General features: G+C 45.1%; 1 protein-coding gene and 1 pseudogene across 1 annotated transcript in view; one reads left to right on the top strand and one right to left on the bottom strand.

The window, feature by feature from the left end:
- The window catches only part of NWD1 (NACHT and WD repeat domain containing 1), a 77,383-nt gene that overhangs the window by 13,029 nt on the left and 49,962 nt on the right, over positions 1-14,392 (bottom strand). The window contains exons 15-16 of the mRNA XM_085636860.1: positions 12,828-12,918; positions 5,940-6,094 (exon numbers count right to left, since the gene is read on the bottom strand). Coding sequence (XP_085492986.1) covers positions 5,940-6,094; positions 12,828-12,918 — 246 coding nt within the window. The remainder of the gene's footprint in view (positions 1-5,939; positions 6,095-12,827; positions 12,919-14,392) is intronic.
- On the top strand, positions 10,147-10,827 carry LOC146772306 (uncharacterized; annotated as a pseudogene).

Here is a 14,392-nt window from a genome sequence, read left to right as displayed (position 1 = left end):
TCATCATTCAGTCCAACCCTCTTCAGCATCAACATGGGTCCCCTCGCTGCCATCGTCCGACAGCTCGACCTCCGCATAGTCTCCTTCGCCGACGACACCCAGCTCATTCTCTCCTTCACCAAGTACCCCACCACCACCAGACTCAACTTCCAGAAAGGAATGCAGGACATCGCAGCCTGGATGAGCAACAGCTGCCTAAAGCTAAACTCGGGGAAGACAGAAGTCCTCGACTTCGGAACCACCACATCGGCATGGAACAACACCTGGTGGCCCACTGCAGCCCCCGACCCCCACAGACCACGCCAAAAACCTTGGCATCGTACTCGACTCCTCCCTCTCCATGAACCAACAGGTCAACACCGCCGCCTCCAGCTGCTTTAACACCCTCCGCATCCTCCGTAAGACTTTCAAATGGATCCCCCCTGAGGCAAGGAAGACAGTCACTCACACACTCATGACCAGCAGGGTGGATTACAGAATCACCCTTTACGCCGGCATCTACAAGTCCCTACTCCGCAAACTCCAGACGATACAGAACACCACTGCCAGACTCGTCCTCGGTATCCCTCGACACAAACACATCAGCCGACATCTACGCAAGCTCCACTGGCTCCCCATCGAGAAAAGAGTCACTTTCAAGATACTCACCCACGCCTACAAATGCCTACACAACACCGGACCCCAATACCTCAATGACAGAATCACCTTCCACGTACCCAAAAGAAACCTCCGTTCCACCAAACTCTTCCTCGCCGAAACCCCATGCATCCACAGAGCAGGGGGGAGATCCTTCTCTTACATCGTGGCCAAGACCTGGAACCCGCTTCCGACCGACATCAGACGCGCCCCTTCCCTGAACACCTTCAGGAAGGCTCTGAAGACCTGGCTCTTCGACTGAACGGAACCGCAGAACCCCCCTCCCCCCAGCGCCTTGAGACCCTCACGGGTGAGTAGTGCGCTTATAATTCCCCTGATTGATTGATTGAATATATGACCTATTCTGGCATCACAATGGCATATTTTGGAAAAGTGATAAATATATTTTGATGTAATTATGGGGTTTTGTTAAAGAATAATACTGACATTCTGGCAAAGTGATGGGCGTTCTAGCTTAGTGATTGGCTAGTCTGGCACAGTGATGGGCATTCCAGCTCAGTGATTGGCTAGTCTGGCACAGTGATGTGCATTCTAGCTCAGTGATTGGCTATTCTGGCACAGTGATGGGCTTTCTAGCTCAATGATTGGCTATTCTGGCACAGTGATGTGCATTCTATCTCAGTGATTGGCTATTCTGGCACAGTGATGGGCAATCTATCACAATAACTGGCCATTCTTACATAGCAATGGGTATTCTGGTATCACAATTGTATACTTTGTAAAGCAAAGTGAAATTTTGGCACAACATTGGCATTCTGGCAAAAGATGGGATAATCTACCACAGGGATGGTATGTTCTGGCACAGTGATTGGAACTTCTGGAAAGAGAGGGTATACTCTAGAGCTCAGGTGTTACATAGAAGCACACAGCTATGTAGTATACTGATATGCTGTTGAAGATATTTTGGCACTGTGATAGGTGATTCCGCATAATGTTTCTATACTGTGACACACAGATGGAATGTTTTGCCACACAATGATGTATTTAGACACAGTTAAGGCATTTTTCCATAGGGTTAGCCGAGAGATCAGTATTTCACCACTCAGCCAGGGCCCCCGTGTGTACATTTACTGTTAGTTTTCAAGTGTACCTCTCTTGTTTTACAAATCCGATTGGGATAAAGACTCGCCTTATCATGTTACACCTATAAGGTCCAGCCCGCAGGTGCAAGCACAATACCCTATTAAACTTGAAGCTAAACCCCACGGTTAAGGAGAATTTAGAACAATTAGACTATCAGGGTGTAATTCAACCTTGTGTCTCCCCTATGAGTAATCCATTGTTTCCTGTGCCTAAACCAGATTATTCGCATACTCTTGGACTACTGACAATGAAACAGTGACAAACACACTTTTGCGGTACTAAATTCCCACAGTACAGATTTGATTTAAAACATTGATCTTAAATAATGCAAAACTACATTGGCCATTCCCAATGTTTTTTTCTGTCAAAATATAGCGCCCGAAAGCCACAATTTAACAGCCTTCACAGTGCCCACTAGGTTATAATACCAGTCCATGTCTGTTTGCTGCCCATGTAACTTCAGTTCTGCAAGAAATTGACACAGAGGCGTTGTCATACGTTGATGGCATTTACCTTACAGATGATGATCTAAACACTTATTTGGCCAGGGTGGATTGCATTATTCTGGGATCTGCTGAACATGGCTATATATTCAATTTTCCAAAATATAAAATCATCCATCTCAGTGTCCTGTTTCTGGCATATGAATTGTCAAATGCAGATAAAAGCCTAACGCCACATTTCTCAGAGAAATGTGCCATCTTACAGCCACCCTGAAAAAGCTTCTATCACTTTTGGGCTTCCTACATTTTGGGAGAACAAACATGCCAAACTATGCACAAAGGGTTAAATCGTTGTACAATTTCATTTGTCCTGATTTTTCTAATAAACATTGAACTGGTGAACCCTATTCTATTCTCAGACACTTACAAAAAGACATGCATGAATGTAGGCACTTGCATACTCTTGTTAACAGTACCAATATAGTGATCCCATAATTGCGCGTTCCAGTGGCTACACATATATTTTGTTCAATGACGGCGAAACAGTACCAATTGCATATAAATCGCATTTATATTCTAATGCTGAAATGCGTTTTGCATCCATTGAAAAAAAGTCTGACTTCTGTTCAGACTGCTGTCCTAAAGGACCCTCCATTGGCTCAGGGGAAATAAATAATTGTGGTATCCCCTAATCCAGCCTTAGAGGCGGTCACAAAAGCTAGTGTAAAAAGCCTTGCATCCGAGATGGATACTGTGGGCCACTTCCTCGACAGCTTCTGATGTAGATTATGTTTTTGACCCTACTTTACATACACAGGAATACCTTCAGTATGAACAAGTATACCAAGAGTCTATTGAACTTTTGCCTGTAGATCAGTACAATTTTGTAATCTATACTGATGGGTTAGCCCAGCTTGCGGTTGGTATTAAGTACAAATACACAGCAGCATGTGCTGCACTAAAGGTTGTCATGGATGATGGTGTATTTCAGTCACAAAAACGTATACAGAAACTCTAGGTGGCTGTACCGCTCAGCTAGCTGAATTGAAAGCCTTGGTTCTGGCATTACAGAATACGGATCCTGAATTCCCCATACTCATAGTATATGATTCATATTATTGTGTCCGGGCCTTTAATGTAAATTTACCTTATTGGAGCTTATATGGATTCACTGATTCTAAAAGAAAGGCTATCAAGCATACATTGCTTTGGGGAAAGGTGGCGGCATTTAAAAATGATTTGCCAGAGACTCATGTTATTCATACATTGAGTCATCAACATGTTGGTGTACACATTGTTGGGAATTCATTGGCTGATGAGGCTGCCAAAGCGGCAGTTAAAACAGTTTTTGTTACTGTTATTACTTGCTCACATACGGGAATAGATGAAGAGATAATGGCTGCGGTCACTGCTTCAGCTAATGGTGAGCCCTTGCTTAAAGGCTATTCAGCAAAATACTCCTGTCTGTTGAGACCTCAAATTAACCCCATTAGCCCGCAGTCCCGGGCGGGTGATCGAGTGATACCCAACCAGGACCGCAGATTAGAGTTAATAATATCTGCTCATGAGGAATTAGTAACTGCCCATGCCGGTGTGGTGGCTACAGTTTCTTTACTCCAGAAATGTATAATTATAAACAAACTAAAAATGTTGTCCTTCACTGTGACATTTGTCAAAAAGTTAAAAGTTCCACTGTTGCTCGCCCACCACAGACACCTCTTTTAATTTCCAACAAGCCCTTGAAATGTCTCTTTTTGGATAAATGTGGACCTCCCCATTCGGATGGTGCTTTTAAATGAATTTTAGGGACTGTTGATTCTCGTTCTTGATTTTTATGGGTGTGGCCACAGCGATCAGCTGAGGCTCGAACTTTTATTAAAGATTTGCAAGTCTTTAACCCCTTCCATGCTCATGACGGAACGGTTCCGTCATGAGCCACGGTTGAGCTGTGCTCATGACGGAACCGTTCCGTCATGAGCCCGCCCGCGCTCGAACCCTTCAGCACCGCGGCGGAATTCGCCCAGCGCTGAAGGGGTTAATGGCACATATGCAGTAGCAGCAGTCCATTCGGACCAGGACCTGGCCTTCGCCTCTAGGGTGTACTGAAACACTATGGCACCCTGGATGTGGCTATGCATTATTCTGCCGCTATCATCCTGAGGGAAATTTGATAGTGAAATGGAAGAACAGTGACTTAAAGAGGTCCTTAACAGCTAGAGTATTTAGTTCAGGTCTAAGTTAAATCCATCACCTATATATTGGATAGTGAGCTGACTTAAAGTAATATGTATATATATGAATCTGAGCGAAAAAAGATAACTACATGACTGCACGAAAGTTGTGAAGGGCAACAGGAATGAGCTTTCATTTACATTTCCTCCTAATAATTTTGCATTAGTTAATGTGCTACTTACAAGTAGTAACTGCCTCACAATGCTTCTAAGGAAGGGTATAGGTGTGAGATTTTTAAATAGAATATATTTGCCATTATTATGTGTGCGGAAAAGAAAGGAGTGAGATTGTGAGGACAAATGCTTCATATATTTCTCTTTTTCATATTCCTGTTGTCAACGTAGGCATATCCACACTTTTGCTCCAACACCCATTTTACTTTTGAGATTTTGGAGATCATAAGTGTTTGTGAGTTAAAACACTTCTAGCTTCTGAGATTTTTTTGTTAAAGGCATCTTTGCATGGTCATAAGATGGCTGCCCATGTGGGATAGTTTGCGTTCAAGGCATTACTGTGACAAGACGTTGCATTGCAGATAACTCGGCATCCGACCAGCCTTGCCTTTCCATGAGCCTCTTTAGAATATGCTATACTGAGTATTGACAACAGTGTTTGTCTGACTGGTAAATGATAGGTTGTTCTGGAATATTGGGCTCTGCCTAAAACCATCTCCACTTTACATCCCTTTCAGCTTTCTGAATGAGCTCTGTCACTCATGGCATTGCCCACTCCCCTTTCTTGTAGTAATGGAGTGGTGTTTTGGGACATGTGGAGACAACAGAATAAATCACTTCCTCTGATAGGCCAGAGGTCATTGTGGGCTAATCAAAGTAAATTGGATATAGGAGCAAGGGTAGGGGCTGAGGCACAGTGAGTCACATGCCAGGTGAGGCAGGTGAGGCAAGTGCAGAGCCAGGTACACACCAAACGATGCCAAGACAACTGAGGCAAAAGCAGAACCAGGCATGTGAGGCAAAGCAGTAAGGTCAGGGCCGGTGCTCGCCCCATGCCAAGTGAGCAGCTCAGGACTGAATCAGAGTCAGTCACATGCCGGGGAAGATCACATGGACGATGAAGTCATACACATGTCTGGCAGCCATGGTTACCCATTGAAGCGAGAGTCAACATTAAAATAGGCTGCCTAGTATGTAAAACTTTGCACGCGAACATACCTACTTATCTGGACCATCTCAAGTGGACAAAGAGATCTTAGAAACAAGAGCTCTTCAAAATCAATAATCATCGGAACTCTAACTCCAGTCTGAACTTCTTTTCCTCTCTATTTGTGGACCAAACCTTTAGAACTCACTAAAAAGCCCCCAGTTTTCCGAAATAGCAACTTGATGTTCCAACCTAACCCTCTTCCTTCTCAAATCCTTTAATCCTAGTGAACTGTATTAATTAGGCTTCTGTTTCTGTTCCAGGTATAGGAACGCATAGTGCCCTAATACTTGTGTTAGTGCAGAAGCGCTGTGGAAAACTATGAAATAAATAAGTGAGAAGTAGTTGTCTCCTGTTGTGTACCCTTATGGTTTCATCTCTGCAGCCAGTGATGATGATTTGTCTGTGCATGCTGATGGCAGCAGTTTCCACCTCATCATTGTGCTCGAGATCTTCTGCCTGGAACCTGTTGAAGGTCATGGAGTTGGCCTGATAGGTTCTTACAAGTCTGCCGAAACCTGGAACAACAAAAGAAAATAGAGTTTGTTCCCATGCAGTTTAAAAACGATCAAAAATTGATTTCTCTTTTCAACAGGGTTACCCGAGCCGTCATGTCTCCAGAGAAAACCTATTGGATTCTGGGACCTAAGTAGAATTCACACGACTATAGTTTGTTCCTGGAACCCAGGACTGGATCCCATTGCCATGGTGTCATACCGCTCCTAAATTTTAGGCATTTCTAAATATGACGTATGTGAGTAAGATTTAACTTAAGATGGCTAGGCTACCCACAAGGCGCTGAGCTGCCACAGACCCACATCAGACATTATTTGTAACGTGTGTGATGAGTTTCCGCGCACATTGCGACTCTCCTACAGCTCTCTCTCTTAGATGTGTTCCTCCTGGTCCTGATGCCTTTGATATTCTTAGCCTACCAACAATACCCAAGGGTAGTACCAGTTGTTCACCCAAACAAATAATTGGCCTCCTTTTCGAATAGTAAAATAAAAACAATGTAATATTGTTTTGTTACTTAAGGCAGCTAGGTTTCCTTGGTCTGCAGCTCATGAGTAGAAGTGAATAGGTACTTTCCAAAGGAAAACAGTCTTTAGCTATGATGATCCCAAAATCATTGGGCTAGCAAGGGTAGGTTGCAAGTAACTTGTGGCTCATGGAATGGCGAGCGCTGATGGGCAGGATTCCGTCAAACTGTCGGCAAGAAGTAAGTTCAGGCGCTCCAGCCTCACCCGCATATCTTCACTGTATCCCTAATATATCTGAAGGTGCCAAGTATCTCGGCAGAAAATCATTTCTTCAACTGGAAACCAAGAGATGCACATTTCACCTGGCTGCCTCAATATCTTTTTTTGTGGGGGGCATCCATCATTGTGCTACTCTCTCTTACTGGATACAACTTCACACTCTGTTGTTCAGCTCTTAGCTCAATATTTAGCTCCTTTGCCCCTCACTCTCCTGTAGATGAAGGACAAATGATCCCTCTTACCTCGCATGAGATGCCGTGCCACCCTCTTGTCTATTTCCCACCCCCTGTGCTCGCCTTCCATGGTCCTCCTGTCTGAAGATTAAAATCTGTCTGTGGCGCGTTATGTGTAAATGCACCTCAGGGACTCAGATCCTTCATCCTTCATTATTTGGGAAGCGCAAAGACATCGCCCAGGGTAAGAGTAGCAATAGCGAATGTCATAAATAACAAAATAGGCAAATAGTTCTTTAGGGTTGTGGTTTGTGGTATTTGATTAGCCCTGCAGCAGCTAGGTCAGTGTGATCTGAAAGAGGAAATTAAGATGGTCTGGAGTAAGTAAAAGGATTTGAAAGCAAGGTTTTATCGTTACAGTATTGCTGCCGGCATGAAGGCCCATGTTACAGACAGGACAGCTGTCCCTGTGTATGCTGCAGCACATCTTTCAATGGGTGTGCCAGGTGCATACTGGGACAGTGTGCCCCTTCACAGAAGATGCACTGCAAACTTGCCCCTACCCTAGGACAGCGCATTAATGAAATGCGGACAGTTTGAAGCTACCGCTCCACCTTTTTCTGTGCAGACAGCAACTGGGCGGGCTGCACTCCAAAGGGAGGCAGAGATCTGCCGCAGCAGGGTGCCCTCAGTGACTGCACCCACCTGCCCTGGGTTGCCCGAGGGATACATGGGACTCCTTTTCCCCTGTTTCAAGGAGCCCCCTCGGGTGAGGGACCGCACTGACTGTGTGCCACCTTTATGTAGCACAATCAGTGTGCCTCCTAAAGGCCTATATGCCGCTATACACACATCTGTAATATGGCACAGATGCAGAGGCAAAGTGCTTCTTCATTTGCTTGGGGACATGACTTGATGTAAATGAGGGAATGCCCTTTTGAGATTGTGCCAGTGCTTCTTATGCAGCGGTGCAGTCTCTCTTACTGAAGGGCCTGTGCAAGTGTCGGTGGCCCCTTCTGTAACACGAAAGTGTACCTCCAGTGCACCGGAAGTGAACACACGAGCCCATGGAGACCCCAGGGCACTCAGTGAGTAGCTGTGCTGGCTCAGTGCTGAGCTGGGCACCTGTTTCTGACATGTGCTTTCTCAAGTCTATGCCTTAACTCGGAGAAATTCTAAGTTATATTATGAACTTTAGATACCTCAAACACAAAAAGGCGCTCTGCTCTGCTCAGAATCAGTACATCTGTTTGTGATGTGGCTCTCAATGTCAATAAGCAATTTAAAACCCAATATGTCTTACCTTGTTCAGCTATTGGCTTTTTGAATGCTGTCTGCTGATGGTGTCCGACAAAAAATAAAAGAACTAGAAAAGGTGCATTGATGCTGGTAACTACTTAACTCTGCGGTGTGTGTGTGTGTGTGCATGCGTGATGTATATACACGCATAGGTGATGTACATGTGTGCATGTAACACCATTCACGCCTAGGCAGTGATGCAGGTACCATTTTTTTGTGTTTACTGATCCATGATGAAGACAAATTAATTTTTAAGAGCCCGAAAGCGCTTATTGTAATAAAAAGCAGCCCAGCAATAAATGGCAGCTGCCAAGCACTCCAAAAACTATTTTATTAAAGTTTATTTAAAGGATCGCACGGGTTGGGCCGCAATAGAGGAGGGGATGGGAGGCAAGTGGGGAAACCAACAAGGGGTGGACGGGAACAAAAGAGGTGGACGAAAGCTCGTTTTAGAATGTGGGACAGCCCTGCAGCCCTCCAAAAACATTAACATTTGAAGAAAATATATATTTCTATGACCACAAGGGTGTTGGAGCAACGGAGGAGCAGGTGGTGGGATAGGTGAAGGAGAAACAAATGGGGCAGGTAATGAGAGGGATAAGCAGCACACAAAAGAGAACAAGGTAGCGCATGCACTCTCTGCGAGTGCTTTATGGAAAGGAGCAAATGCAAACAAATGAGAGCGAGAGTAAAGTCAAACGATTGTATTGTGTTTTAGCATTTGTATCGTGCTTGCTACCCTTGTGTGGTGCACTGAAGTGGTTGCCCAAATGGAAGACAAGCGACACCATGTTGGTTGTGTGGTTCGGAGGGTGTTGGTTTTTTTTGTTGAGCCATTGGTAAGCAATAGAGGGCTCTAAGCCCACTGCAATTTTTTAGGTCTTGTGTTAGCCCAAACCGTTTCATTTTACTAGCATTATATATATTTAATATACCTACTAATAGGGACTTTCGGCCAGCCCCCCTTCTCCATTGGTCTGTTATTTTGTCATTCACAGTAAATTTTTCCTTTTTTTTAAAGAGTTTTATACAGCGCAAACTAGACCCGAAGATATCAGAGCGCTTTACATGAGCACCAGTTTCGTTACAGCGGGACACATTCATTTTTTTTTTGTTAGGCACGTGGAGATTAAATGATTTGCCCAGAATTACAGGATATTGACAGTCGATGCCGAGGCTCGAACGCAGTTCCCCAGCTTTGAGGGCGACCGCTCTAGCTGTAAGGCTACATGCTACATCCTCATCCCCTAATTCCATCCACTGCCACATACAGCTGGGCACTCGGTCAGCTTTCTGTAGCTTTTGACTAACTTATTTTAGTGGACATACTCCAATAAAGAAAACAATTATTAATTTAAGCTACTTGGGCTTTCTATTTAGCGCCAATTTGAAATGGGACCGTTTATTTACTCAAAAGATCCCGGTCGATGGAGGTGGTGTGTGAAGCTCTGTTTAGATTTGCAAAACATTTAGGACAGAACCACCCCCCCCTCCCCCTTCCCCAAAGAACTGACAATGCTCTACAGAAGTAAATGCATGTCGGTGGATACATATGGTGCTGGAGTATAGGGACATACATCTGCAAAGACCCTTCAAGCTTTCATTTACAGACTGCTTGCAACGCCTAAAATTTGAGGCAAATGCAATCTGCTGGACAGTCACTTGGTGTCGCCATAGTTCCACTCATAAAAAGCTAATGGCTACATGTATTAAGGAAGAACAATTGTATGTTTTGGTGCCTTTCTGTTACAGCACGTCGACGATGGATATAAGAAGAGCGACTCCGACTCCCATTCTTTAAATGCGAGTACATGACTCCCATGGGAAGAGCAACACATGCGGGCCCGCTTCACAAGTGCGGAGACTCCGCGCTCCTGGCGGAATCTCCGCACTGACTACTGCATTGCAGAGATTTCGCCCTGCGTGCACAGATTACACCCTGAGTGCAGAGATTCCACCCTGAGTGCACAGATTCTGCCCTGAGTGCACAGATTCCGCCCTGAGTGCACAGATTCCGCCCTGAGTGCACAGATTCCACCCTGAGTGCACAGATTCTGCCCTGAGTGCACAGATTCTGCCCTGAGTGCACAGATTCCGCCCTGAGTGCACAGATTCCATCGTGAGTGCACAGATTCTGCCCTGAGTGCACAGATTCCGCCCTGAGTGCACAGATTCTGCCCTGAGTGCAGAGATTCTGCCCTGAGTGCAGAGATTCCGCCCTGAGTGCAGAGATTCCACCTTGAGTGCGCAGATTCCACCCTGAGTGCACAGATTCTGCCCTGAGTGCACAGATTCTGCCCTGAGTGCACAGATTCCGCCCTGAGTGCACAGATTCCATCGTGAGTGCACAGATTCTGCCCTGAGTGCACAGATTCCGCCCTGAGTGCACAGATTCTGCCCTGAGTGCAGAGATTCTGCCCTGAGTGCACAGATTCCACCTTGAGTGCGCAGATTCCACCTTGAGTGCGCAGATTTCGCCCTGAGTGCACAGATTCCACCCTGAATGCGGAATCGTAAATACCTTTGTGAATCGGGCCCGTGGTTTATATGTGCTCATCTGTAAGCCTAGTACTGCGGGCCTCGCTGACGGCTCCATTGAGTTTCATTGACTCCTCTATTTCTGTTAACATTTGCTATTTAGACCCTCAACTCATTACCTTCTCTCCCCTCCCCCACCCAAGTTTCTGCGACCCTGTGAGAGGCTTCTCCGTGAGAGGAGTTGGGTGACACAGTCCGCATGGGCTCTAGAGCAATGGCATGGTCGGAGTATCTCATATTGGGATGTGGGAGTCCTTATATAACATTGTAATTTTCACATTCCAGAAGGCACTGTGTTTAATTTGGTCTGAGAAGCTTTTTTAACTCCAACCTGCGAATTTTCCAGGTCCATGTGTGATGTGCTGCTCCAGTCCAGGTTTTCTCTTTGAATTCTACAGTTTGTAGTTGTGCGATATAAGACTACAAGTCACAGAATTCAAATAAAAACAACTAGACTGGAGCAGCACATCACTGTCTTACTGTTAGGCCTCTTCCTGGGCCCCCCACACTCCTCGGACTGTCCCCGTGCTCTTGTTTAAGGCCATTGATATGGTAAAGCTGTATAGGGTGCAAGGAAGGCCCACACGCAACCACAAAGGGCTGGAGGGAGGCCACCAGCTTCACTTCGCACACTCCACTCTAGTTTAGAAGTAAAATGGCGCTGAACGTGGGGTTTTATTCCAGAATATAGAGTACAGAATATTCACAATATCAAGAACCAAAATATCGAGGAGGTAAGTGCATGTAGGTAAGTATAGATTTATGCTTCTCAACCTATACTGAGAGCGTACATCAGTGTATCGGCCTCACGTGCAAGCTGTACATCAAGGCGTACCCAGGCAAGCGCTTAGGGTGTGCATTAGGGTGTACCTGGCTCCATGCTTCAGGTTTTTCCAGGTACATGGGCGTAATTTGTATGTAGTATGTACATTACGGTGTATCAAGACATGAATTGAAGGTGTGCCCGGGTGGCAAGTCGAGGGTGTACTTCGGGGTGTTTATTGATGTGCTCAGATCAGCCACGAATCATAGGCGGTGACAGAATGACGCCTCTTGACTTCTCTACTCTGACCGTCTTCCTATCTGGTGCAGGAATGAAAGACTCGGCCTCACCCCAGCTGTCTCCAGGCTCTCAGGGTCCTTTCATTCTCTTGCTGACCACCACTTGAACCATTTCCACAGTGAAATTGTGGCTTTCGCCTGCTGACCCTCCTATGAAGGGACCGCACCTAGCAGTGCTTCCCACACTGGTTCAGTATATTTCTATATACGAACCTCCCGTGCTCTTTTTTGTGACGGCTGGTTAGACCTTTATGGTGCTTTAAATTGTTATGTTATGCTATAATGTGCCCCATCTTCCCTCCAACAGTCTAAAGATGATGATTATTTATAAAGCACAGCGTTTGCCCTCAAGTGGGTGTCCTGGCGCTACATTGGAAGACAGGACTGACTGGAAGAGTCACGTTTTAAGGCCTTTGCTGAGTTTTTCATGACTGACTACAGACCCCTGAGACTTCACATTTGAAGTCCAAAGTTTGGATGTGAGATAAGAGAAACCTCTGCCACCCAAGTACACTCACTTAACGCGTGGGCTATCTAACTGAAAAACATCCCTAGACCCCAATATTCTCACTGTAAACATTATTTTTGATGCTTTGGACAGAATTGGGGTGGCACAAGTACTATGCAAATAGCCTAGGACAACTTATTTTTATGTATTGCCTCGTATCACAGTTTTGCATTTTCTAAGCCCTGTAATTAACAAGTGTCACTGTTACCCAATGTTGTGAAACTCAATCTATAAGTCTCTGGATGGTGAAACACCTGTTCGGCTCGCCCATACTTCGAATCGCTGCCCTGCTTGCCACACATAGATGGCAGCAACTAGACTCTACCCCTCTGAGCACTCTCTCCGGCTGTATGACGTGAAATCCACAAGCTGTAAGTGCACTGGTAGAGAGATGCAGGGAGCGAAGTACCTGCAAGAAACAGCTCCTCCTTCTCGGACACCGTCACAAATGTGATGGAACTGGCCAGATGTTCTACAGCTGTGCTGCCATCAGACGACACCTGCGGGAAAGAACACAGATTAGGCAGCCACAGGCTTGGCTTCGGGCACCTTCATATCGCACTCCCCACAGAGGTGAACTTGTACACAGTGAAGACGGAAGATAACCGACTCACTCTGCATCAGCCCAACCGGCCTTTTTTGGACCCCACCAGTCATGAGACGTCCAGATTCCCTTATTGGGCAGTCCGTAAAACACAAGCTTGGTGAACTGGGTAAAAATGGTGCAGAGGCATAACTGAATGCATGTAACTTATTTCACAGCGAGGATAAGACCTAGCTAGGAGACTCAGAGGGTCAGAGGTCACCTGGGTTGTCCTCTAGACAGGCCTGGTGCCACTGGGAAGGATGCACAGATGCCTTTGTAGAGCACTTAGTCCGCTGTATATAATATACCCTTATAGCCCGCCGTAGCGGGCTATACCGGCTATTAAAGGCCCGCTGCAGCGTTAAAGGCCCGAGCCGAAGGCGAGGGACTTTAACAAAAGCAGCGGGACTTTAATAGCGGTATAGCCCTGCTACGAAGGGCTATAAGGCTATTAGAACATTCTGCCACTAGAGGGCAGAATGTTCTAAAAAATTAAACAAAGGCTTCTCGAAGCTCGAGGGGATTTAAATCCCCTCGAACTACGAGAGGCTTTTGTAAAACATTGGAATGTAGCTCTGCAGGCCTTTGCCGGCCCGTAGAAGCCCGGAGCACTCCATTGTCTACAATGGAGTGCTCCACATTCCAATGTTCTAATAATCCATAAGTACATGCACATGCAGGGACATCTTGTGGTCACTAAGAGAATGGCAGGGGCTCTGGAGGTGGCTTGTGAAGTAGGTTGCCTTCTGGCAAATGGGAGTCACTGTGCGGCATGACTCCAGGGGCCTGATTCCCATAGGTAACTTATATTTTTGAGTAAGTTTACACTTTTGGGTAAGTTTACTTCTTTTCACTATTCACAAACTGCACTTCTGTAGTGACTTACACTTTGTAGTAAGTTCGACACTAGACAAGGCCAACCACTTGAACTTCAAAACCCTCCCACTGAGAGTAATAGAGGTAGGGATTTAAAATAAAATCCCTTAGGAAATAATGTTAGATTAAATGAAATTATTTAAAATAGTTAAACATATAAATAAATATAATGTAATGTTAAAAATATGTATAAAAAGTGCATATTTATTATTTCATTATAAAATATGTAATAACATTTTTAATCTAAAACATTACATTTTGTTAAACATGATTACATTAATTTTAATTTAGTCTATACATCACTTTTAATAATCATTAGTCGACATTAAAAGAAACACAGAACACAACATAGAGCATAAATTAACTTAACATAGTCCCTTCATATTACAGAACTGACGGTTTCATGTACGGTGTCATTGTGTGATCTGAAACCCTCTGACTCACAAAATCAAAGTGTTTTTCACTGCAAAATAGTGTTTAGCCAAGTACTAAACCCCTTTTGCTAACTAGAA

The sequence above is a fragment of the Triturus cristatus genome, chromosome 12 (genome assembly GCF_964204655.1).
Source record: "Triturus cristatus chromosome 12, aTriCri1.1, whole genome shotgun sequence".
In the NCBI taxonomy this organism is placed as follows: Eukaryota; Metazoa; Chordata; class Amphibia; order Caudata; family Salamandridae; genus Triturus; species Triturus cristatus.
The sequence above is the reverse complement of the archived record's forward strand: the minus strand, read 5'-3'. Positions and strand labels throughout refer to the sequence as shown.